This window comes from Phascolarctos cinereus, unplaced genomic scaffold (assembly GCF_003287225.1).
Source record: "Phascolarctos cinereus isolate Bilbo 61053 unplaced genomic scaffold, phaCin_HiC Scaffold_5;HRSCAF=322, whole genome shotgun sequence".
NCBI lineage: Eukaryota > Metazoa > Chordata > Mammalia > Diprotodontia > Phascolarctidae > Phascolarctos > Phascolarctos cinereus.
In genome coordinates, this window is record NW_027555958.1 from 229,851,477 (window position 1) to 229,876,346 (window position 24,870).

Genomic DNA, 24,870 nt, shown 5'->3' on the forward strand with positions numbered 1-24,870 from the left:
GGACATTATAGCAACTCTCAGAGTTAGAAAGATATTGTAACAGAGAATTGGGAGATTTGAGTAGGCAATAATAAAAGACCAGTTGATGGGATTATAGTCTCAAGGAGAATGCCAGAGATTATTTGGCCATGAGAAAGTCCAGGGTTTTTCATTTCTGGGGTCCAAATCCCATCCTCATCAATTCCAGTTTCATCTCAACTCAGCACTATTCAATCAACTCCCCTGAGGTCCATATCTTTTGGTGAGCCAAAGCATGACTTGGTGTCATTCTCTTGGAGATAATTATTTTTTTCTGCTCAACGAAGCATTGTAGTATCTGCAGAGATCACTTTCTGTTACTAATAACCCAGATATCTCAATAAATCCAGACATGTTAAGTCTTCAAAGGTAGCTGATAAGCCTGGAAACAGCTATCAGATTACTGCATGGTCACCTTCCTCAAGCTTCTCATGGTTTTCTCACCCCATCCCACCCCCATCCTTTGAGCTGACAACTTTGTCCCATATTTTGATGAAAAAAATTGAGGCCATTCACTGAGAATTCCCTCTTCATCCCTCCTCTTCATCTCACATCACTCAGATGCCTTCTTCCACTATATCCTCCTTATCTCACATGAAGAGGTGGCCTTACTCCTTGCCAAGGCTAGTACTAATGTCAAACGTGCTAATGTCAAACTCCAACTTGATCCTTCTGTCCAGCTAGCTATGGTCCTCTCTCTTTTCTCCCTTTCTTGGCTGAATGACATGAGAAAGCCATCTACAATCAATATTTGCATTTCCTTTCCTCTCACTGTCTTCTAAAATCTCTACAGTCTGGATTCTGATCTCAACATTCAACTAAAACTGCTCTTTCCAAAGTTACCAATGATCTCTTAACTGCCAATTCTAATGAACTTTTTTCGATCGTTATCCTTCTTGACCCTTTGTAGCCTCTGACAAGCACCCTCTTCTCATTGATACTTTCTTCAATCCAAATTCTCCCATCTCCAACTACCCGTAAGACATCTAGAAATAAATGTTCCATCAACATCTTAAAATCAACAATTTGAAAACTGAAATTATCTTTTATACCCCTTCTAAACTCTATCCTCTTTCTAACTTCTCTATTATTGTCTTGAGTACAACCATCGTCTTAGTCACCCAGGTTGGAGACCTAGGTGTCATCCTCAATCCTCATTCTGTCACCACTCTGCCCTTCCCTCTCCCTGTCAAGTCTTGTTGTTTCTTCCTTCCAAACATCCCTCCAATACATGCCCTTCTCTCCTCTGACACTGCCACCACCCTAGTGCCTGGTCTTCATCACTTCACACCTGGACTGTTACAATAGCTAATGCTGGGTCTCCCTACCTCAAGTATCTCAACCACTTCAGTCCATCCTCCACTCAACTTTTTTTTATGGTAGTTTTTTTGTTTTGTTTTGTTTTTTAGGTAATTGGGGTTAAGTGGCTTGCCTAGAGTCACACAGCTAGTAAGTGTCAAGTATTTGGTCTGAGGTCACATTTGAACTCAGGTCCTCCTGACTTCAGGGCCCTTTATCCACTGTGCCACCTAGCTGCCCCTCCACTCAGCTTTTAAAGTGATCTTTCTTCAATAGAGGTCTGACCGTATTATCTTTCCCCATTCAAAAAATTCCAGTAGCTTCCAGTTGTCTCCATGATAAAATTTAAACTCTACTCCTAGGTTTTTAGAGCCTTTTACAAATTGGCTCCTTCCTACCTCTCCAGTCTTGTACTTTACTCCCATCCACATTCTATGGCACAGCAACACTGGCTCCCTTGCTGTTCCTCATACGTGATATTCCATCTCTTGACCCTGTGATTTTTTTTTTTAAAGAATGTGCCTTCCACTCTTTCTCAGGTAGGAAAGCTGGAGCTATTCATAGACCTGATCCCACTACAGATCAGACCTGCTTCATTTCAGACCACACCCACTCTTCCTTAAGGCTGAGGTGGAAATAAGATAGCCTTCTGGCTCACTAGTGATAGATTGAAGGGAAGAGCCCAGCAAATATAGAGGGGGTTCATGTGATCAGATGCCAAGACCAGCCTTGGCTCCCCATTGTAAAGAGCCCTCCTGATTGTATACTGGGAGTCCTCTCTTTGTGACTGGGAGGCAGAAGAATTAGCTCGATGGGTATTGGAGGAAGCTGCCAGGAAGCACAAAGAAAGAGCCAAGGCCTACATTCCCTGGTGAAATAAGCTCTTTGAGGGCAGGGACTATCTTTTGTTTCTTTTTTGTAGTAGGTGCTTAATAAAGTGTACTGAATGTTTGATTGATTGATAAGTTGGACTGCAGGCATAATAAGACTGAAAGTATACTGCTCCTTCTGCAGTCAGTAAATAAAGACAGACATCTGGGCTTTTAGCCATGGTACAAAGAAAACTAAGGGGTGGGTCATGTAGCTAGTGGCTATGCAAGTGAAGAGATATCTTCACTTGGTGGGAGTGGGGACTGAGGGACCCCAGACAGGAACCCACCCTGCCGTCTCTCATCCAGAGGTTCAGGTTCCTCCTGAGATTAGAGCCAGGAGACAGAAAGAGAAGCATCCTGGGAGGAAAAAGAGAAAAAGGAGGAGGAGGATGACTCCCTATCTTGAGGGAGTTGGTTGCTGGTGGACTCTCTTCAGAGAGCCTTGCAGGAGTAGTTGAGTGAGAGAAAAAAAAACCAAACCTATGAGTCACTGGAGAAGGGTTTAATGGAGCTTAATACCGACCTGCCCTCCTGTACTGATTTCCATAGCCTGGGGGAACTCTCTGAGGGCCTGCTTTTGTTGTTTCAGTTGTGTCTGACTCTTTGTGACCCCATTTGAGGCTTTCTTGGCAGAGGTACTGGGGTGGTTTGCCATTTTCTTCTCCAGCTCATTTTACTGGTGAGGAACTGAGGCAAACAGGGTTGGGTGACTTGTCCAGGATCATGAATCTTGCTGACTTCAGGCCCAGCACTCTATCCAGTGTGCCTAGCCCAGGGCCTTCTTTTACAATTATCTAAATTTATCAAGTGGCTAAAATGGAATTATTCCTGCCTAGCTTCTGTAGAGATGAATTCCCTTTGGAGCAAACTCCAGATGGGGATCTGCTCAAGGGGGTAAAGTTCCCAGAGGAAATGGGTTTATAGATTGGATTTAAGAGAGGGGTATCTATCCTACTCTATTCTCATCCTATTTTTGAGGCCATTAGATCCCACCTTCAGAAAGGTAGAGCCTTACCCCAGTAGCTTCAGATTTTACCTGTTGGTCTCTGCTACTACACAGGCAGACAGGTATAATCTAGTCAATTGCTGAAATTTGAGCAAGAGGGGCAATTGTGGCTTGTGCAAACACTTCTGATAGTTTGTAAAGACATAGTGCAAGTTTCACCCAGTTGGAAAGCTTCCTTTCCTCTGGCAAGGTTTATACAACCACCACCTAAAAAGGGATTTTAGGGGACCATTCAGCCTATATTTTTGGGTGATGCCTTTAAAGAAGCTTTAAAGAAGTGAAATTATCACTGCTTAAGTCTGGTGAATGTGTATTTACTTTTGTTAAGTCATTTTCAGTCGTGTCTGACTCTCTGTGACCCCATTTTGGAGTTTTCTTGGCAAAGACACAGGAGTGGTTTGCCATTTCCTTCTCCAGCTCATTTCACAGATGAGGAAACTGAGGCAAAAAGGATAAAGTGATTTGTCCAGGGTCACACAGTTAGTAAGTGTCTGAGGTCAGATTTGAATTCAGGAAGATGAGTCTTCCTGACTCCAAGACCAGTGCCCTGTGTTTGCCAAGAAAACTGCAGATGGGGTCACCAAGAGTTGAACATAACTGAATAACAACAACAAAGTTTGATACTGAGGTGGAGGAAAGCAGATTCCTTGGTTGACTTGTTAAGTAATTCTAAGTTACAGGAGGGGTGAGGGAAAATCCTTATTCAGCAACTCTGGAAGAAGAGGGAAACCTCTCCACAGAGGTCTCTAGGGATGCAAAGATTTTGTATCATTGCCCTGATTGTAGCTCTTGAGGAGGGGCAGGTTTTGGCCAGTAGGCTTGATATTTTTTTTTTTTGAGGCAATTGGGGCTTGCCCAGGATCACAGAGCTAGTATCTGAGGCCAAGTCTGAACTGAGGTCCTTCTGACTCCAGAGCCGGTGCTCTATCTACAGGGCCACTTAGCTGCCCATCCCTGCAGGCTTTCAAGTGCTGAGTGGGTTGCCGTTCAGGGAAAGCCTTTGTATCAACCTAGATCCGAGGGTAGATTCCATGCAAGAGACTTATGACCTTTTAGCCACTTTACTGCAGATGTCTGTGATGTGTGATGAAGGGTTTTTGATTGTGCCCAAAGTGTCCCTGTGGCCCTGATGTTTCTGGAGCTACTGCTGCTACTCGTCATTACCAACAAAGGAAATATGTGACTCTATGTTGTCATCTGTGCCCTGACTCTGATATTCCTGGTTCATCATCACCATCTGGAGAGGGTGCAGGAGGGGGCACTCGGCACAGTCCTTGGCACACAGTGGGCAATTAATAAATAATAATAATAAAGAACATTTTTATATTTGAACCGCTATTCCCTGGCATTTCTAAAAGTCTATTAAAAAAAAGGATAGTGGAGACTTGAGTATGTTGTAAATTAGGAAGGAAGTAGTGGTGTGGACATAGATTGAAGATAAGAGAGAATGTAAATGACAGTGGAGCAATCTGCTGGAGATGGGAGGGAATGGGATCAAGGAAGCATGTAGAGGGATTAGCCTTGGCAAGGACAAGGGTCATCTCTTCATCTGAGTCAGGAGTGATGGAGGAGATGGGGGAAAAGATGCCTGAGTGATGTAAGAGGAGGAGGGGAAGGGGGAACACCCATATGAGAGCCTCAATTTTTTTTCCAATGATCTCAATTCTTTTTATTGAAATATGAGATACCTGAGAAAGTAGGTGAATGGGAAGCTTGAGGGGAGAGGAGAAGGTTTGGACCAGTTGTGATGGAGAGTGCAATGGTGAATTGATTAGGGAAAAGTAGAACGATTGCCTTGCTTCATTGAGGGCCAAGTTGTAGTGGGCCCTGTTTGTCTCCATTTTGTGATTTCCTCCAGCTCCACTCATTACTATATGAAGAGGAGCAAAAGAAGATGAAGGTGGGAGTGATACAGGATCAGCTGTAGGACAAGGAAGCAAGGGATTCAGGAAGAGAGGTTAGTACCGAGCTGACTTGGTTGACGAAGGGGTTGGGATAGGGTAAGAAGAAGCATCTGACAGAGGAATGGAGGAATTTGAGGTCATGGAGAAGACAAAGAATAGATTTAGGAGAAATAAAGCATAGGAATCAATGGAAAAATAAAGATATAAGATATCTGCATATGAGAATTTCGGAGTTCTTGAACATGAAAAGGGAATAATTGTGGGTGATGGCAGTATTAAAAGTGTATGGAGCTGAGGTGGAAGGATATCAGCATTTATTAAGCACTACTATGTGCCAGGTACTGTGTTCAGTTCTTTTCAGGTACTGTATTATTTGATCCTCACAACAACCCTGGGTTGTAGGTGTTATTATGATACCCATTTTATAGTTGAGGAAACAGAGGCAGACAGAGGTTAAATGACTTGATCAGGGCCACATAGCTAGTAAATGTCTAAGGCTGGATTTGAACTCTGATATTCCTGTCTCCTGGCTCATTGCCCTATCCACTGCACAACCTCATTACTTATGTTGGAGTAGAGAAGTAGGTTAAAGGAACTGACAAGTACATTCAAAAGAAGGAGATCAGGACAGTGAGGAAATCCAAGACATGTCAAGGAAGAATTAGTGGGAGGAAGTAGACATGTGTAGCCCAGAGAGTACGATGATACTTACAGTGACGGGATGGTTGTCTTTAGTACTTGAAGGATGATCTTGTAAAACAGGGGTGAACTTTCTTCAATTTAGCCCAAGAGAGCAAAAGTGGGAGCAGTGAGTGGAAGTTACAGGAAAGCAGATTTCAACTACATAAAAGAAAAATCTTCTAACAAATGGAGTCCTTCATAAGTAGAATGGGCTGTTTGTGTGGGAGATGGGGGAAAGAATGAAGGTAGTGAGTTCTCCGTCACTAAGAGGTTTTTGGCTCAATGTACAAGGATGGCTAAGGTTGCTGTAGATAGTTCTTTTCCCTATCCCAATAGGCAGGGGAAAGAGCTCTGTGTTTAGAGGCAGAGGACCTGGTTTCAAACCCTGCCTCTGGCTCTCCTTTCTGCAGTTCAGCCTTTTAGAATCTCTGACTCCCATCAAGACTCGGTTCAGGTACTACGGACAGTGCTTTAAGGTTTGCAGAGCACCTTACAGATATTATCTCATTCGATCCACACAACAACCCTGGGAGGGAGAGACTCTTATTGTCCCCATTTTGCAGATGGGGAAATTGAGGTGAAGTGATGCCCAGCAGAAAGTATCTGTGCCAGGATTTGAATTCAGATCCTCCTCTTCCCCAAGTCTACTGTGCTACCTACAGATATCTTTCAAGAAGCTTTTTGTGACTCTCCCCAGGGAGCTAGAGTGCCCCTAATTTATTTTGTATATTCCCTGTGTGTATATAGGCATGGTGTCATGACCAGATAATTGGCTTCAAAGCCAGGAAGACTTGGGTTCAAGTCCTGCGTGGCTCATACTGCCTGTGATGCTGGAGAAGTCTCTTGACTTCTCAGGGCTCTAGACAACTCTCTAAGGCTGTAAAGTTGCAGAGAGAATAGGCTGGATTGGTAAAGAAGTTTCCTCACTGGGGAATTCTCTAGACCAAAGAAATCACAGGTCCAATAACTATCCCTATTCCATGCATTTACTTATCTGTGAACAACATATTAAGGTTGTGTGGTACAGAGGAAAGAGCATTGCCTCTGGTATCAGGACCGCTGGAATCAGATGACTGGCTTGGTGACATTGGGCAAGTCTCTTAATTTCCATATCCAATCAGATATCACCCCCTGCCTCCTCCACATCCTCCGCTGGTCTGACAATTGCCCTATCCACTAGACTTTCATCACCTCAGGGCTGGAGTATTGCAATAGCCTTCTGGGTGGTCTCCCTGCTTTAAGTCTCTCCCCACTCCAGTCCATTCACCACAGCTAGGAGGCAGATGGACGGTGCAGTGAATAGAGTGAGGAAGACCTGAGTTCAAATTTTGCCTCAGATGCTTCCTTTTTTTTTTTCTTTTGGCTAGGCAATGGGGTTAAGTGACTTGCCCAGGGTCACACGGCTAGTAAGTGTTATGTGTCTGAGGGCAGATTTGTACTCAGGTCCTCCTAAATGCAGGGCTGGTGCTCTATCCACGGCACCACCTCGCTGCCCCTCAGATGCTTCCTAACTGCGTGACCGTAGGCAAGTCATGTAACCTCAGTTACCTCATCTGTAAAATGGGGGTAATAATATCATCTATCTCTCAGAGTGGTTCTGAGAATCAAATAAGATGATATTTGTAAAAGTGCTTAACACAGTGGCTGGCACACAGTTGGTGCTTAATAAATGTTTATTCCCTTTCCTTCTACTCGGCAATCAAACCGATCCTCCTAAAATACAAAGTACAAGTCTGACTATGCCACACGCCTTATTCAGTAAACTCCAGTGGCTTCCTATTACCTCCGAAGTCAAATATAAAATCCTGTTAGGTTTTTAAGGCCCTTCATAACCTGGCCCCTTTCTACCTTTCCAGTCCACCTTACTGTCCCTTCACCTGTGAAGTAATCCGGTGAAACTGGCCTCCTTGCTGTTCCTCAAACATAGCTCTCTACCTCCCTGGGTGTTCCACATGCTTGGAACCCTCTCCCTCCTCAATCCCCACCCCTCTTCCTTGAGGTCTCACTCTAAAGTCTCCCCTCCTTATACTTAGTGCTTTCTTTATTAATCCTTGTTTGTACACATAGTTGTTTACCAGATTGCTCCTTGCAAGTCTTTTTCCTCTTCGTATTCCCAGCACTTTGCACACGTTGCTTGACACATAGTTTCAGTAATTTCAGTCGTTTCTGAAGGACTCATGACTGCATTTGGGGTTTTCTTGGCAAAACTACTGGAGTGGTTTGCCATTTCCTTCTCTAGCTCATTTTACAGATGAGGAAACTGAGGCAAACAGGGTTAAATGCCCAGAGTTACACAGTTAGGAGGTATAAGCAGGCTCTTAAGAAATGCTAGTCGACTAACTGACCTACCTGTAAAATGAGGAGGTTGGAACGATAAACCTCTTGAGGTTCCTTGAAACCCTAGATCAGGATTCTTGACCTGGGCGGAGGGGGTATCTGTGAACTTGTTTTAAAAAAAATATTTTGATAACTTTCTTTTTTTTTTAAAGGAAATTTAAAGAAAAGTTATACTTCAGTCTTCACTCAGGCTTCATCGGTTCTCTCTGGGGATATATAGTATGAGTCCTTCAGAATTGTCTTGGATCTTGCTAGCCTTCTCGAGGAGGGGGGAGGGGAAGATACAGGGGAGTGGAGGGAAAGAGGAAGAGGAGGGAAGAAGGGAGGGAGAGAATTTGGAAGTAAAATTTTTAAAAAATGAATGTTAAAAATTGCTTTTACATGTAATTGGGGAAAAATAAAAGATTAAATTTTTAAAAATATGTATGGAATTGTCTTGGATCATTGTCTTGATCTGAGTAGCTATGACTTTCACAAATATTGTTTACAATATTACAATATTGCTGTTACTATGTCTGATGTTCTGGTTCTGCTCACTTCACTCTGCATCAGTTCATATAAATCTTCCCATGTCTTTCTGAAACCATCCTGCTCATTATTTCTTAAGCACGATGGTATTCCATCACAATCATATGCCACAACTTGTTCAGCCATTCCCCAATTAATGAATATTCTCTCAGTTTCTAATTCTTTGCCACCACAAAAAGAGCTGCTATGAATATTTTTGGACAAACAGGTCCTTTCCCCTCTGCTCTCTTTGGCATATAGACCTAGTAGGAGCATTGCTGGCTCAAATGTTAATGGACACCTTATAGCCTTTGGGCATAATTCCAAATTGTTCTTCAAAATGGTTGGATCAATTCATAATTCCACCAACTGCATTAGTGTCCCAATTTTTCCACATTCCTCCATTAATATTTTTCAATATTATTGGTCTCCTTTATAATCCTATTTATTGTATAAAAACATTGTAAGAAAGGGTCCATAGGCTTCACTATGATGTCAAAAAAGGTTAAAAGCTACTGCCTTAAATCTATGACTGCATGACCATGATCTCCCAATTTAACTTAACCAAAATTTATATTAAAATTTTTGTATTTTTAAAAGCATAAAAATAATTTAAAAAATTTTTAAAAATGCATTTGTGGTAGGATGGGCCTACTGTGTCAAGGAACTACAGTATCAGAAGCCTGAGATCTTATCACTCCCCCCCCCCCCGTGTTTTTTTCCCCACAGCGGAGGCTTAGGAGGACCATCCAGAGGGGAGGGCGGGGGCGGTCCCTCTCTCAGGTGCCCGGCCCCACCCATTTCTCTTTCCTCCTTTTCCCCAACCCCGCCTCCTTCAGCCCCGCCTGCGTCCCCTCAAATCTGGGGCCAGCGAGCGGAAGAGTCACGCGACCCCAAGAGGCTGGGCGAGCGGCCGCCATCTTGGCGGGGTAGCGGCGCTCGCGTCAGCTCTCGCCTTTCAGTCCCGCCTCCCGCCTTTTCTCCCTCCTCCCGCTCCGCTGCTCCCGCCCCCCCCTTAATCCCCGCGGAGACGCGGGTGGGAGGGAAGGAGAGGAGGAAGGAGGCGTGTCGCGGGCTCGCCCCAAAGACCCGGCGGCGCGCGCGGCCGGCCCCCCGCGGGGGCCCCTGAGGCGGCGGCGGCGGGGGCGGGGGCGCGCGCGCGCGGCGGCGCTGGTTTCCAGGGCACCGCGGAGTCGGAGCGGTCTCGGCCTCCCTCTCGGGGCCGGGCCCGTGCCGCCCTCGCCGGCGCCATGTACCGCAGCGGCGGCCGCTCGGCGGTGTCCTCGCATCGGCCCAAGGAGGGCGGCGGCGGCGGCTCCCGCACCAGCCGTAGCGCCGGCTCCTCCTCCTCTTCCACCGGGCCGGTCCGCCGCGCCTCCCCGCCGCCGGCCTCCTCCTCCTCGTCCTCGGCCTCCTCCCGGGCCCCGGGCCGCCGGCCCCGCTCCCCCTCGGGCCACCGTGGCCGCCACGGCTCGCCGTCCCCGCCGCCGCACTCTATCCGCGGCCGCCGGCGCGGCTCTCCGTCTCCTCCCTGGAGCCGCCGCGGGTCCCCGAGCCCGCCGCGGGGCCGCCGGGGCTCCCCGCCCTGCTCTCGCCGGGCCTCGCCTTCTCCGACCCGGCCCCGACGCCTCTTCCCGTCGGGCTCCGGCGGCTTCCGCGGCAGTAGCCGCTCGTGCTCCCGCTCCGACTTCGCTCGGGACGGCCGCGGAGACCATCCGGGGGACAGCGGCAGCCGGGTAATCCACCCCCGTGCCCCGCCGCCCCCGGGCTGGGGCCCAGAGCAGGCAGGTCCCCCGCGCCCTCGGCGCCTCCCGGGCCGAGGCAGTGTAGACACTCTTCCGGGCCTAGCCGGCCCCGTAGAAAGCGTGCCCGAATAACGGGGTCTTCCCTGAGGGATAACGGGAGTCGGGACTCATAATGGAGGAGCCCTTGTGGTGATGGACAGTGTGTTTTCCCAGGCTCTGGGTGAGATATGTGGGAAAATTTGGCCCCCCACCTACCCGTTTTTCTTTTTTCAGTAAGCCACCTTACATGTCACTCGTCTATAGGGCCTGGGTAATGGCAGTGCAGTGGTTTATTTTCCTGAGCAATCCTGCCTTGGAGGCACTGCAGTCATTTGGGGCTTCAGCCACCCCCCGGGGCTTGGGATAGACAGCTCTTGTCTTGCCAGGCTTCCCAGCAGAAAAGGAAAAAGTGGTATTCCTCCAGTCTTTTCTCTTTCTCTGAAATGAAATTGGCACTATTCAGAGTGGGGAAAAAGAGAGCAGAAAGGGTGTGAGGGGAAAGATTATCCTGGACAAAACGTCGTCTGTTTCTCTTCCCTCTCTTCCTTCCTTTCTCCTTTTTCCCCCTCCCCTTTTGAGTTCTGCTTGCTGAGCAACAGACCTTTATTCTGAGAGGTCTGTCTTGAATCCCAGTGACAGAATTTCCATTTCCTTGAGTGGTTCTGTGTGATGATGTACATGTGAAAGGTCATGAGCAGGGTTCCCTGGGTTTTTGGTCATGGATGAATGGACTATTTCTGTCATAAAAAGAGTAAGAGTATGGTGTCAAGGTCAGAGGAGAGGAAAAGGGAAGACACTTTGGAAAGGTGGAGGCAGATGCATCCTACCTTCAAGGAAATGTTCTTGAAAGTACTTGGAGTTAAGGAAACATCTTTTAGTGATTTTTTTCTTACTCTGGAAATAGTGCTTCCTGGAAAATGGGAGATTTTTTCTTGGTACTTTCAGCTTTATTCTTTTATTTTTAACCTCTGTGATCCCATACTCTTTCTGTCAAAATTCAGGGAACCTACCCTTATGTTTTGTCCCTGCAGAGGCGATCTCCTGGACTCCGTTCTGAATCTTCAGTGGAACAAAGCTTGCGGATCACTGTTGGCAACGACCGGTTTTGCCTTGGCTCACCTGACCCCCGGAGGCTTAATGATCGATTGGGGTCTCCAGTGGATAACTTGGGTGACATAGACAGGTAGGATTCTCCTAAAGCTAAGGGTAACGGTAGTGGCTTGTAATTGTAGACAGGAGGCTCTTAATTGCTGAAGTTCTTGTGTTTGAAGTATTGGGTATTGGCACTGAAATTTTGGACCCAACTCCAGCACAGAGTGTAACAGGGGAAAAGTCCTCAGGGGTTGGAAGGCCTCTGGGAAGCAAGGTTACTGATAAATACTATGCTGCCTGATAAGTCTATTTGGGTAAAAATTTGGAAGGGGGAAGGTTGATCGAATATGGTCAAAGTCTATAATTTTAGGAAAGGATTGGATAATGTGACTATGTCATTATTCAACAAGTCCTGGAATATTGAACTAAAGTGCCCTTCTTAGAAAGTTTTTGGACTAGACATATAAGCTGAGAATATAGATTCATAAGAGGTTAAATTAATGGGTAAAAAATCACAGCACATTTAAAGGGAAATTATGATGATGCTAAAATGGGAATGCATGGTAGCTGTCCTCCAGTCCATTGGTTATTGGTACCACCTTTAGATGCAGACATAATTTAGACATGATTGGTCTGACCCATTAAGGCATTAAATTCTAATATTGCTGCAACTAAAGGTTTTATTAAAAACTCAGCGTTGAGCAACAATTCAAATAATTAAACTAGCTTAATAACTTTTCATTTAAATTAATTTTATTGAAGAAATTTCACCATTGTTTCTGTTGCTCTGTTAGAATTCTTAGTTCCTTAATTCTCATTAACTTTTCCTAATGTGATCATTGTGTGAGGTCCATTCTTGTGGTTCTGCTTGTTTCACTTTTCATTATTTAGGCCTTTATAGGCCTTCACAGATTTCCTTTTATTTCAAGATGCTTATTGACCTTAATTGCATTGTATTATTCCACTTTATCAACATGCCATCTTTTAGCCATTCCTTTACTTTGGAACATTTAGGTTGTTTTTTTTTATTACATATAATTCTACTATGAAAATCTTTTAACAGATAGTTCTCTTGCTTTTGATAACACTTTCAGGGTATATCCCCAACAGTGGAATTACTGGGATAAAAATCATGATGATTTTTGTAACGTATTATGTACTTTCAATTTCTCTTCAAAAAGATTCTACAAGTTTGCAATTTCATCGACACTAAGTGTGCCTTTTTCTCTACAACCCTGTCAACCTTGAATTTTATTGCTTTTAATTCTTGCCTATATGAATGGTTATGAAGTAGTACCCCAAAGTTGTTTCAATTTTAATTTCTTTGACTTTTAGTAGGATTGAGCAATATTAAAAACTGATTATTAACAATGTGTTTCTTTTGAAATCCTTTGGCCATGTATCTTTTATGGATAGAGTTAACATTGTGCGTGGTTATATCAAAGTAAATTTTTATAACAGATAATTAAAAGAAAATAAAAGATTACATATTGAGGAACTATTTACATCAAACATGACAGATAAAAACTTGACATTTTAAGTGTGTAAGGAACTGTTCTGAAACTATTAGGTGTCAAAGAAAAGGAAATATATTTTGGAGAGAACTAAATTTAGACTTGGCATTGGTTCCCAATTATACAAGGAAAGTAACCATTTTGGCACTTGATTTTCCCAACTTCCCTTGAATTATGTAAGCTTGAGGATTGTGACAGTGTCTGTTTTGGTCCATTCCCAGCAGATTGTGAAAAGTGTACAAATTGTTTGGCAGTAAGTGTAAATTTGCTCTCAGATGAGAATGTATTTGTACACAATGCATAGAGCACGTGAATGGGGGAGGAGGGCATTGGACACAAATGTGAAGCAAGAATGAGAGCAACATAATTGCCCCTAAATAGCATTCACCTCAAAGCATCACTTGAAGTGGGCAAACTACAATGAGAGAAGGTAAAAAAATGTATATGGCTCTGTAGCTTTGAAGCCTTTGGTCTGGAGTCATGGCTTCAGTGTATATGAATGAGCCATACGTAGAAAACATTTATATCCACTTTTCCCAGCTACTTCTGTTTCAGAAAGTGAGAGGTCAGCTTAGGTAAGCTGATGAGGTGATTCTTTAATATACTGTGTGCTGGAGGTGATTTGCATATTTTTTATTGTTCACCAGAATATCACCCTTCCATTATAATGTACTAATAGAAGGACCTGTTTTTTAAAATAAGTAAATTTGGTTCTGCTTTTTAGAGAAAGGTGAAAAGTACAAGAAGTTCCACAAGGCTCTTCTCTATCCTTTTCTACCCCCTATCGCACTCATGTTTTTACATAGTTGTGACTCTTTTTCCTGCTCAGCTTGTGTTAGTCTTTGTTCCTTGAGACTGTCCACCAGGGCTTGTGTTATCTTTGGAACATCCTTTGGCAGTGAGCCAATTTTCATCTGGTGGTGGTGGTAAGAGGAGCTATTCTCCCCAACTCTTGTGTGTAAATGAATTATTTACAAATAACTTGGGGTTCTCTTCTTTTACTCAGTGTCTTTATTAAATCACATCAATCAGCTAGTATTAAATCCCTGTAATTTGCCAGGGATACAAAGGAAAAAGAACTATTCTTAAAGTGCTTACATTCTATGCAAGGAAGCAACACATACATATGAAAGTATATACAAAATAAATACCAAAGTAGTTGGAGAGAGTACTGGCAGTGGGAGGAAGATCAGGAAAGGCTTTATATAGAAAGTGAAGCTTGCACATCATCTTGAAGGAAGGGAGGGATTTTTAAGAGTTGTATGTGAGAAGGAAACATAGAGGATGTCCAGTGCAAAAGTGTGGATATTGAAGAAAGAGTGCTTTGTGTGTGAAATGGAGAGAAGTTGAGTTTGGCTGGATAGTAATGCACAGAGGTTTGGAGAGGAGAGTAACATGTAGTGAGCCTAGAAAATAAATTCAGGCTAGGTTGTGAAAGGTTGTGCATTTCGTGTCAGGATAGTTTACCTGGATGGTCATTTCTGCTCTGCTGAGTACATTTCTTTTTAGGATACCAACCTCCTCTTGGCATGTGTCCTAATTGGTTGTGTGGAAAAAATTTGTAACAACTAGCCTTATAAGCCAAAATGTGTTAGGTGAATGAATACATTGGCTTATGGGGGAACCAGTCTGGTTATACAGGAATTCTCTGCTGTCATGATACCTCCAATGCAACAACTTCCATTCATAGAACTTATTTCAGTACCTCTCATACTTAATTTTCATTCTTCTCCTTTCAAAGTAGGTTAGAGCCAGTACTTTTTCCCTTGCTTTTGCCAGGCTTGGAGAAAGGAATTTCCTAGAGTGCCATATGCAAACAGCAGTAAAGATTGTGGAGTCCCAACTAGACTATTTTTCTAACAGCCAGACCCAGCCAAACCTTGCAAAGGGTACCCTTTCCAGAACTGGACCTGACAGCAAGAGCTAAAAAATTTTTTAGAGCTTTCTGAGACTTTATGATCACTACCTTCCTTTGGGGTTACTTGGCTCATTGAGCCTTATTTGGGAAAGGAGACTTTTAAGTTTCTCTCTTTTTTTTTAAAAGGCAGTTGGGGTTAAGTGACTTGTGGAGGGTCACACAGCTAGTAAGTGTCAAGTGTTTGGTCTGAGACTGCATTTGAACTCAGGTACACCTGGTTTCAGGGCCCGTGCTCTATTCACTGTGCCACCTAGCTGCCCCTTATAAGTTTCTCAATGATCTAATTTTGGTATGTGTGTTCATTTAATGTCTTACTCCTTCCAGTATCTTTTCACTTCTTGTTGAGATGAAATCTGAGATCTTATGACTGGATTCCGGCTTTCTGGGAATTACCTTTCTTCATCTAGATTGACAGTACTTTATGCTGATACCTCTTCCAAGAAATAGCTTCCTTTACCACTGAAGATATTCGGGGGAAGGCTGGCTGTCCCTTTCTTAGGAATGTTGTAGAAAGAATTACTATTTAGGTATTTGAAATTCCTTCCAACTCTGAGATTCTGTAATATGGTTAGGCACTAAAAGTCTACATTATTTGGTAGTTGCATTGCACCATCATGTATTCTGGGTCTGACTAGGATCTAGCTTTGGCAGCACAAATGAATTTGCCAAATCCATATCTTACACTGGGACTTGTAACACCTACTTTACCTTCCACCTTCCCCAACACAGGGAAGAGGTGGTAATAGGAACATTTCTTCCTCGGTAGTGGTTTTATTTTCAACCTTTTCTGGAAAGATAAACTTTATCCTGGACAGCTTTTCATAGGGTTGTTAAATGTTATTCAAGTCTAGACCTGTAGAGGAAATCATGCCTAGTAAATACAAAATCAGTAGTAGAAACTGCAGAAGGCACCAATAATGATCATCCTAAGTTTAGGATACTGTCCCTTTGGATCTGAGTGAGAGGTAAGCACTTTATTTTTTGTGTTTTTTTTTTTAATGCAGATTTCTGAAAAGTTTCATGCTTTTGAAGTGCTAGAAGGTCTTTATAATTTGCTCCTTACCTCAAAAGACTCTTCCCTTCTTTAAATGTAAGCTGTCATTGGAAATCTGTCCTGACCTGGGTAGTGCTATTGAAAGCTTATGGTAGTGTGACATTTGATGTTTGAGGTATTTGACAACCTCTTCAGGAAGTGTGTGTTAGTACTGAGGAAAGAACACTTTGTGTGATGAGTACTTTCTGGGATTCCCAGAGTTAGGCTAGAAAGGTTACCTTTGCTTTGTAACCAGAAGCAGGGATATAGACAGGACAAAGGTTTAATCCAGTTTCTGTTTCCTCCATACTTGAAACTCCCCTTACCTTTTTACTTCTTTGAGGTAAAAATGTGATGAGCCAGAATATCACTTAATCTGTCCTTACCTGAAGAATAGCCTACTGCTTTATGGGCATTCAAATAGGGCAGAAGAAAGCTGACAGGAGAGGCCAGAGGATCTTTGAAACTTGGAAGCCAGCAGTATGATACATAAATGAGACATCTAAATACTCCCGGGAAAGTCATGTTCATTCCAGTGGAAATCACTTAGTAGCTAATTTTCCTTAAAATGGCTATTTCATGGCACCAAATATATGTTCTTAACTATTTTTTACCTTCTTGTAATATTATATTATCTTTTAGAATGCTCTGAGCAGTCCCAGAAGTATCTGTCTTTAATCTTTTCTGTCCTTACTGTCTTGAAATCCATTATATCCAGTGATTCCTCTCTGTTTTCTTCAGGGATGACCTGGCTGATGGTCCTATCTTCACACATAGTTCCCAGTGCTCCCGGGGCCTTGAGCGCTACACCACCCGGGAAGAAGGGCCCCTTAGCCCTTTTCTGGGGCGGCTGGACGAGGACTACAGGACAAGAGAGGCCTTCCTTCATAGGTCTGATTATAATCCCCATGTTAGCCGTCATGATGATCTCCTTCGAGACAGAGACAAACTCAAAGTCTCCTACTCTGTTAGATCTGAGGAAAGAAGCCGGGAAGCCAAACGGTCTCGTTATGATGACAGTGAGAAACTACATAGTTTGGGTGGGGACCACTCTAACTATGTCTCAGGTGCTCGAAACTATCGACAGCGAAGGCATAGCCCAAACTCCCGGTTCATGGACCCTGAGTTCCGGGAGCTAGACCTTGCCAGGAGAAAACGAGAGGAAGAGGAAGAGCGAAACAGGAGCTTGGGTCAGGATTTGGTTGGGGTAGATAGCAGCAGCAGCAGCAGTTGTACCATCTCTGGAGTATCAGGGTCAGAGCCAGGATATACAGTGCATCGACCAGAGGATGTGCCTATGATGCCCAAGAAGTCCATTTTGAAGAAGCGAGTAGAAGTAGATGTGGAACCTTCCTTGCAGGTCTGAATCCTATTTCTCTTTTTCATGTGCCCAGTCCCTCCTCTGAGCCAGTCTGGGTACATTTTTTTCTTATTGTTAAATTTTGTTTTTGATATAGCTTTGGGTACTTTCCTAAAGGGCTCACCTGAGCTCCTTTTACTGTGTTATACTGTTCAACTAAAGTGTATATATTGATAGATGCAAAGGTTTTCTTAAATAGGAGGTATTCTATCCAGGTCACTCCTAGGGATCTGTGGTGTTAATAGCACATCAGTGTTTAAGCACCTAGTTCTTTCTGTTTGTAAGAGGACCTACAAGGAGTTGATGGAGAGAACTAACAGGGGACCTGTCGGGTTTGCAAGACTGGGTATAGCCCTGTGAACCTAGAACCAGTCTACTTTGTAGTTCCTTGTTTTCCCTTCCCAGAATACCCTCTTCTCCCTCCCCACTCCCCCTCCCCCCCGCTTGCCTAAGGATAATTTTTTTTTTCATGTATAAGTTCTTCAACTGGCTCAGTAAGAACAAATGCATTTTATTTTTTGTTTTTGATTTTGTTATTTATTATTCTTGACAAATGAAATCAGAGCATGAGCATTTCTATTTTTATTTTTCAATTTTAAGCATTTTATCAATTTTTATATAACTTCATCTTCTGTAATTGATGTTGGTACATAAACTTCAGTTATCTTTAGGGCTGTCTTCTTTTTTTTTTGTTTGTTTGTTTTTAATTATTTTTTTTTTTGTTTTCAACAATCACTTCCATGAATAAGCTTTTGAGTTTTAAATTTTCTTACCCTCCCTTCCTACCTCCCTCCCCAAGACAGCATGCAATCTGATATAGGCTCTACATATACTTTCCTATTGAACATATTTTCACCTTAGTCATGTTGTAAAGAAGAATTAAAACCAATAGGAGGAACCACAAGAAAGAAGAAACAAAACAAAACCAAAGGAAAATAAAGAGCAAATAGGATGCTTCGATCTGTATTCAAACTTCATAGTTCTTTCTCTGGAGAGCATTTCTATTTAAAAAAAATGTAAAGAGAATTGTATATGAAACTATAACTTTTACAGTGTTGTAGTTGAACAAATGCATTTTAAATAGGATCCTGCCATGGATCTACTTAGGGGCTAAATTGATGGTATTTTTCTTTGTAGATGGAGAGTTATTCCAGCAGTACCAACTCTAGCCAAGAACTTCCTCTTCTCTCTGGCCACCCATCTCTTCCTCCAAGCAGTGCTACAGGCCCTTTTGCTTCAGAAGTTGAAAACAGCAAAGGAATCATGACAGAGACTATATTGAAGGAACCCCAAGAATCCTATCAGTGGGGTCCTCTTTCTGGGCTGCCTAAGGATACTAGCCCCCTCAGAGAGAAGTTTGGGAGTTTTCTAAGCCACAAGGAGAAAATAGATGGGAAGTCTGAATCCGGTGAGCGGCACACAGATTTTTTGTTACCCCATGAGAGAGCCAGCCAAGATGGCAGTGGTTTTTCCCGAATTCTGGGTATGTTGGCAGATCCTACCAGTGCACAAGAAAAGAGGCGACGTAGCTTCCCGGACATAGAGGATGAGGAAAAGTTTCTCTATGGGAATGAAGAAGAGGACTTGAAGCCAGAGTCCCCGCCAGAGTCCCTTGGAGGTCTTGGGAATGAAGCTCGGAGAGAGAGAGCAAGCTCCTCTCCCTCCCCATCATCAGCTCTGAAACTGGATGCTCGAGAAGAAACCAATCCAGAATATGCCAAAATCCATAACTTGCTCAAGACCATAGGGCTGGATATTGGGGTGGCAGAGATCAGCAAATTGGCTGTGCGCACCCAGGAAAGACTCCATGGAAAGAAGCTGTCCTCACACTCCTCAGCTGATCGACGTTCAGTAGATCGACGTTCTTTATCTGATAGGAGTTCTTCAGACTCACATAGGCTGGAAAGCAGGGAAGCGCGGCGGAGTGATACTCGTTCCCCTGAGGTGTCCCGGCCACATGCAGCCTCTCCTGTGGATCCTTATCTGAGGGCAAAGAACAGCCCCCCATTTCTCAAGTCTGACCACCCCATGAGCCAGATCCCCGGACCAGAAGTGGCTAGCAGCGGGCCCCGGTCATCTGCCATCAGATGTCTGATTCCCTCAGCCCCAGCTCCCCCCATTAGACTCCCACACTGTACTTCCTCTGTGACCCAGTTTCAGATTCCTACTAATACTCAGTTCTCTGCAGCTCCAATCCCACCAAACTACCAGACACCTGCTATGCCTCCTTCTACCTTTGATGCCTATAGACACTACATGGCATATGCAGTCTCTGCTTGGCCCATGTACCCTTCTCCCCAGCAACCTGGCCATCCACTGACTGATCCCCACAGACTTATGCCTATCACTAAACAAGTCACCCCTAGCCGCCCCAATCTTCGTGTAATCCCCACTGTGACCTCTGCTGAAGCCAAGAGGGATGAATCTCTGCTAGTTCCCATCCCTGTCATCAACAATTCTACCAAGGTGCCTGTTCGACTACCCATTCCACCACTCATGAGATACAATCCAGAAAAGATCTCAGATGAGAAGAACCGGGCTTCTCAGAAGCAGAAGGTGAAGATTAGCCTTGTGGTTGAATATCAACTTGGGTCCTTTGTTTTAAGCCATGGTGGGCAGCTCAGGGGCACCAAGTTTGTTTTTGTTTTCTTCTGGGGATGGGAGTTGTGGTCATTCACTGGTTTCTTCAGATGCTGCAAGAATTACAATACTCTGCTAGGCAAGTGTGCTTGTCCCCCCAGGTTTCCTTACATGTTGCTCCTTAGAGTGAGTGGTCCTTCCAGGGTGTGATTCTGGGTCCAACCTTGGGAGGACAGTTGTCTTTTCAACTTTTCTAACTGCCTTGTCATGGTGTCTGTTCACATTGCTGGGCTTTTGTGGTATTGAAAGCAGAATGTTTTGGAGTGGAAGTGTAAATAGTAATGGCTTTATCAAAAGCTTTCTGCCTAAGGGGGTGGGCAGTAGTTATGGATCTTTGTGTTTTATTCTAGTGAGTTTTGAACAGTGATCATAGGAAATAGATGTGGCTTGGGAAACATAAGCTCTGCTGTTTGAGCTTTTTCTAGCTGTCCTTACAGTGAGTAAAGTACCAGGAGTGATAGCTTCATAATGGTACCTCACATTTGCAAAGCACTTTCACATACATTCTTATTTGATAATGACCCTTTGTGTTCCCAGTCTGTAGGAGAATTGTAGAGATGTAGAAAACCTCAGGAACTTTAAAGCCATGGAAGAAACTTTTCAGCATTTTGTTTTTGGAGGAAGTTTTTTGTTTTGTTTTTTGCCTTGTTTATTTTTTGGAGGGGGAGGGGACTTAGAGATTAGAAATGTTTAGCACAACTGAAATATATGCAACACAATTTGAATGCCTGTTACAGATCTTTATGGGTCTAAAATAATTTTGTTACATTAGGAACATATATGTATGTATGATATGTATAGATATAGATACAGTTTTTTTTTAAATTTTGTACATTTTGAGATATGAAAACATTGGAAAAAGAACAGAAAATTAGAGTGTTTTTTTCCCCTTTTTGTTTTTTGTAGGCCTTTACATTTCTGTGCCTAGGTATTATAAGCTAGGTGGAGACAGCTAGGTAGTTGTATAGTAGATAAAGCACTAGATTTGGAATTAGGAAATCAGGAAGACCTGAGTCTAAATTTGGTCTCAGACCCTAGTTGTTGACTCTTCCATATCATTTACATCTCTCTCAGCCTCAGTTGTATCATGGGTAAAACTGAGATGATAGCTGTAGGACTTCATAGTATTGTTAGGAGAATCAAACAAGTTATTTGTAAGATGATTTGCAATACTTAAATGGCTATGTGAATGTCTGTTGTTGTTCATCTATATTCTTTGGCTTTTGAAATGGAGGCTGGTGGCTTCTATTAGAGACAGAACCTAAAAAAACTCAGAGCCAACTTTTAGTTACTGATTCTTCTCCCACAGTCCTGTGTATAGGCCCTACACCCAGGGCCAATGAATGCAAGGGCTTCACTATGATCTCTGAAGTTCAGAAATCATTCAAATCCATTGATCTGTTCTCTTGGTCCAGAAACACCATCTGCCATGCCCTTCAAGTGGAATTCTATTGGATCTAACTTCCTAACTTAGAAAGAGACTTACTGGGAGTAATCTGGTACTTCCTCAAATAGTGTAGCTGACTGAATAGACAATGTCTAGAGAGAGAAGGGAAGAGAAAGGTATGAGTTTTTTTTCTTTCCACTTTAGTAGAATAAAAATTAATTCAGGTATGAGCCCAAGGATACTAGGCTCAGCTCTAAGCAGGCATGTTCATCTCTTTGAGATTGTCAGGTATAAGAACTTTTGGGGAAGGGATGTTAGTAATACAGATGGAGTCTGTTGCTGGAAGTGAGAGGAAGCACCATACACTTCTGTACCCTACAGGTTATAGAAGAGAGGGAAAAACTGAGGAGTGACCGGGATGCACGGCAGAAGAAGATGTACTATCTCAGGACTGAGCTGGATCGGCTACATAAGCAGCAAGGTATTGTTCCTTGCCCTACAATGAAGCTGTTCCTGTGAGCCAGGCCCTTAACCCAGTTTTAAGAGAAAAGCCAATTGGAGAGCATTTAGGAAGAGTCTAGGACAATGTATTTGTTGCCCTTAAGGCCCAAGTTATACAATTTTACTGCCTTAGAAACTTGAATTCCTAGCCACATAGGAGAGGTAGGGCATCTTGCTCTAACATTAGTACTGGGATCTGTCAGTTTCATTGTTACAGTGGTGTGGGAGAAGAGTGGGTAAGAGTTTCAGAGAGGTTCATACTATCCCTGTCTGGGTCTGGAATAAGTGACCAAATAAGAGTAGAGGAGGCTCCATTATTACCTCTGTAAGAACCAGCCTCGTATAAGTAAAGAAATGTACCTGAGTGATTGGGAAAAGAAGGCTATTTCTAGGCCTAAAAAAATGTAGTAGGAAAGGGAGAGAATCTGGAATTTTGTAATTGATTTCCAGTCTGACTAGGAAAGCCAAAATGGCCCTCTGAATCAAGTTTAAATGAGACATGAGCAAGAAAACCTTTTCTGGTTTAAAGGCCCATTTAGCTATCCTATTTCAGACCATCCAGTCTCAGGAAGAATTCTAGATCGAGTTATCATTATCATCATCATCATTGTCATCATCGTCATCAGATGTAGTCATGGAATAGAAAAGGCCACCAGAGATTATGTAGTTCCTTCATCTATCTCCAGTTAGGCTTTACTTAAAACAAATGACTGCCTATTTTGCTCTTAAAAACCTTGGAAAAAAATTATACAACTTGTTCTAGTAGTTTGTTGTGTTTTTTTTTCCCCATTGAAATTGAAATAATAGCATATGCTCTTAACTAACTTGCCATATGATGCTTTCTGCTGCTGTCTCACCAGGAGAGATGCTCCGTAAGAAACGGCGGGAGAAAGATGGCCACAAAGACCCACTTCTGGTGGAGGTGAGCCGACTGCAGGACAACATCATGAAGGACATGGCAGAGCTGCGGCGTGAGGCAGAGGCAGCAGAAAAGAAACAGTCTGAGCTGGACAAGGTGGCTCAGATCCTGGGGATCAACATCTTTGATAAAACCCAAAAGCCTTCTAATGATAGCAAAGAGTCGTCAGAGAAGTCTGGGAAGGCTGAGAAATCCAAGAGCCCAGAAAAAGTGTCTCCATCCTCTAACAACTCTTCCTCCTCCTCCTCTTCCTCCTCTTCTTCCTCTAGCAAGGTAATGTCTGAACTTAGATATTGATAAGGAGGAGAGAGTCTTGGGGCTCATCAGGCCTAATCATCTGTACCTAGGTCAGGGCCTAGAAGAGCAGGGCATATGTGTACTTTTCAAACACAATCAGTTGTGTGTTATCAGCTCTCTTATTTAGGGACTGATTATTTCCCCAGAACTTATTGGAGTTGATAAATGTTTTCCTAGCATGTGGTGGTACCTTATGTTAATGGTTGAGAAAGAAGCATCAGCCCGGAGGTGGTGTGGTCCCTGATAGAGATCAGAACAGTGTGCAGAAAACAATGAGTTACATTCTTGGCCAGGTGAGATAGCAGGTTTTTTCCCTTTTAAAATAATAGCTTCTAAAATCACCCTTTTTGATGAATGTATTTATTTTTCTTGAATGAACTCTTTTGCGTTTGGCTATAGAATAGGTTTCTGGAATTCTACTGGCAGTTTTCAGCTCTTGGTTTTATTACTTGAATTTTTTTTTTTTTGTGGTCTGAGTTGTTACTGTGGACCTTGGGAGACTTAAGGGAAAGTCTGAATATGACCTTGTCTGAAGCTTAATACCCAAATGACTCAGGCCCTATATAATTTTGTTTTATGTCATTTCCTAGCCTGTTTGGCCTAGGATGAATGAGTTTTAGTATCCCAATGTCCTTTTAACACAGTTTTCTTCCTCAGCTAAAGGGAGTTGTGGTTCCTATTGCCTGCATCATTGTGAGTGGAGGAGCTCTGAAGGGAAAGAGTGCTGAAGTCTTGGTCCTTTGTAGTTGGCACATAGGTTATGATTATTACCTTCCTCAGATTTTGAGGTGATCTGTCAGCTTGACTGGCATTAGAGTCTGTAAGTCCTCAGTCTGAGTTGGCAGAGACATGAGTAGACCTGATGCTTCTGGGCTAATCTTGCAGTCTAATTTTCCTCTTCCTGTTGAAGAACTTCTTCCATGTCCATATCCTTTTGCCCTTGCTATTTCTCCTCTGTATAACTTCATATATGGATTAAAGGTTAGTGTTCTGAGTATAGTGATTCCCATGCAGAATGGCAAAAATATTTAGCATTTGCCTTTGAATCTCTAACACTTTCCTTTCTATTTCCTCATAATGCCCACTCTGCAGTGTATCTCCCATATCCTAAATTATACTTCTGTATCACTTCCACCGCACGCACACCACCTTCCATTTCTTTAGTGCTTTGCTCTCAACTAAAATATTTTAATGGGTTAATAAAACTGGTTTATGAAGGAAGATTTAGTGGGTTACCCTGAGGGGTTGTGTTTTTTGTTTTTTGGCTAGGCAGTGGGGTTAAGTGACTTGCCTAGGGTCACACAGTGAGTGTTATGTGTCTGAGGCCAGATTTGAACTCAGGTCCTCCTGACTCCAGGCCTTGTGCTCTATCCGCTGTGCCACCTGGCTGCCCCAGATGGGTTATATTTTATTTTATTTTACTTTTTTCCTTTTGTTTATTTATTTTTTGCTAGGCAATGGGGTTAAGTGACTTGCCTAGGGTCACACAGCTAGTAAGTGTCAAGTGTCTGAGGCTGGATTTGAACGCAGGTCCTCCTGAATCCAGGGCCGGTGCTGTATCCAGTGCACCATCTAGCTGCCCCGTGAGGGGTTGTATTTTTAAAAAACACAGATAAAACTAAAGGAATGGATCTCTAATGATGGAATTTTTATTTTTGGAGGTAAAGGGACATTCTCAGAGTCTTTCAAATCATAGTCTGAAGGTAATTACCTGTTCTACCTATGCACAATGCTTAGGCCTTCTCTTAAGCTTCTCAAAGAAGGAATTAAATGAGTGCTATAGTTTCTAAGAAAGGTTCTT

The 24,870-nt window shown here is 43.2% G+C and overlaps 1 protein-coding gene across 3 annotated transcripts in view; it reads left to right on the plus strand.

Annotated features, from left to right (window-relative positions):
- The first annotated feature begins 9,790 nt into the window (after positions 1 to 9,790).
- ZNF318 (zinc finger protein 318) overlaps positions 9,791 to 24,870 on the plus strand; it is a 60,686-nt gene continuing 45,606 nt past the window's right edge. For 2 of the 3 annotated variants that reach the window (XR_013487015.1, XM_020976810.2), the window contains exons 1-6: positions 9,791 to 10,360; positions 11,440 to 11,591; positions 16,707 to 17,325; positions 18,463 to 19,881; positions 21,734 to 21,833; positions 22,714 to 23,045. Coding sequence is in view for 2 of the 3 variants with exons in the window: in XM_020976810.2 (XP_020832469.1) it covers positions 9,875 to 10,360; positions 11,440 to 11,591; positions 16,707 to 17,325; positions 18,463 to 19,881; positions 21,734 to 21,833; positions 22,714 to 23,045 (3,108 nt within the window). In the remaining variant the exon portion in view is untranslated. The remainder of the gene's footprint in view (positions 10,361 to 11,439; positions 11,592 to 16,706; positions 17,326 to 18,462; positions 19,882 to 21,733; positions 21,834 to 22,713; positions 23,046 to 24,870) is intronic. The other variant, XM_020976809.2, reaches the window with a different exon arrangement.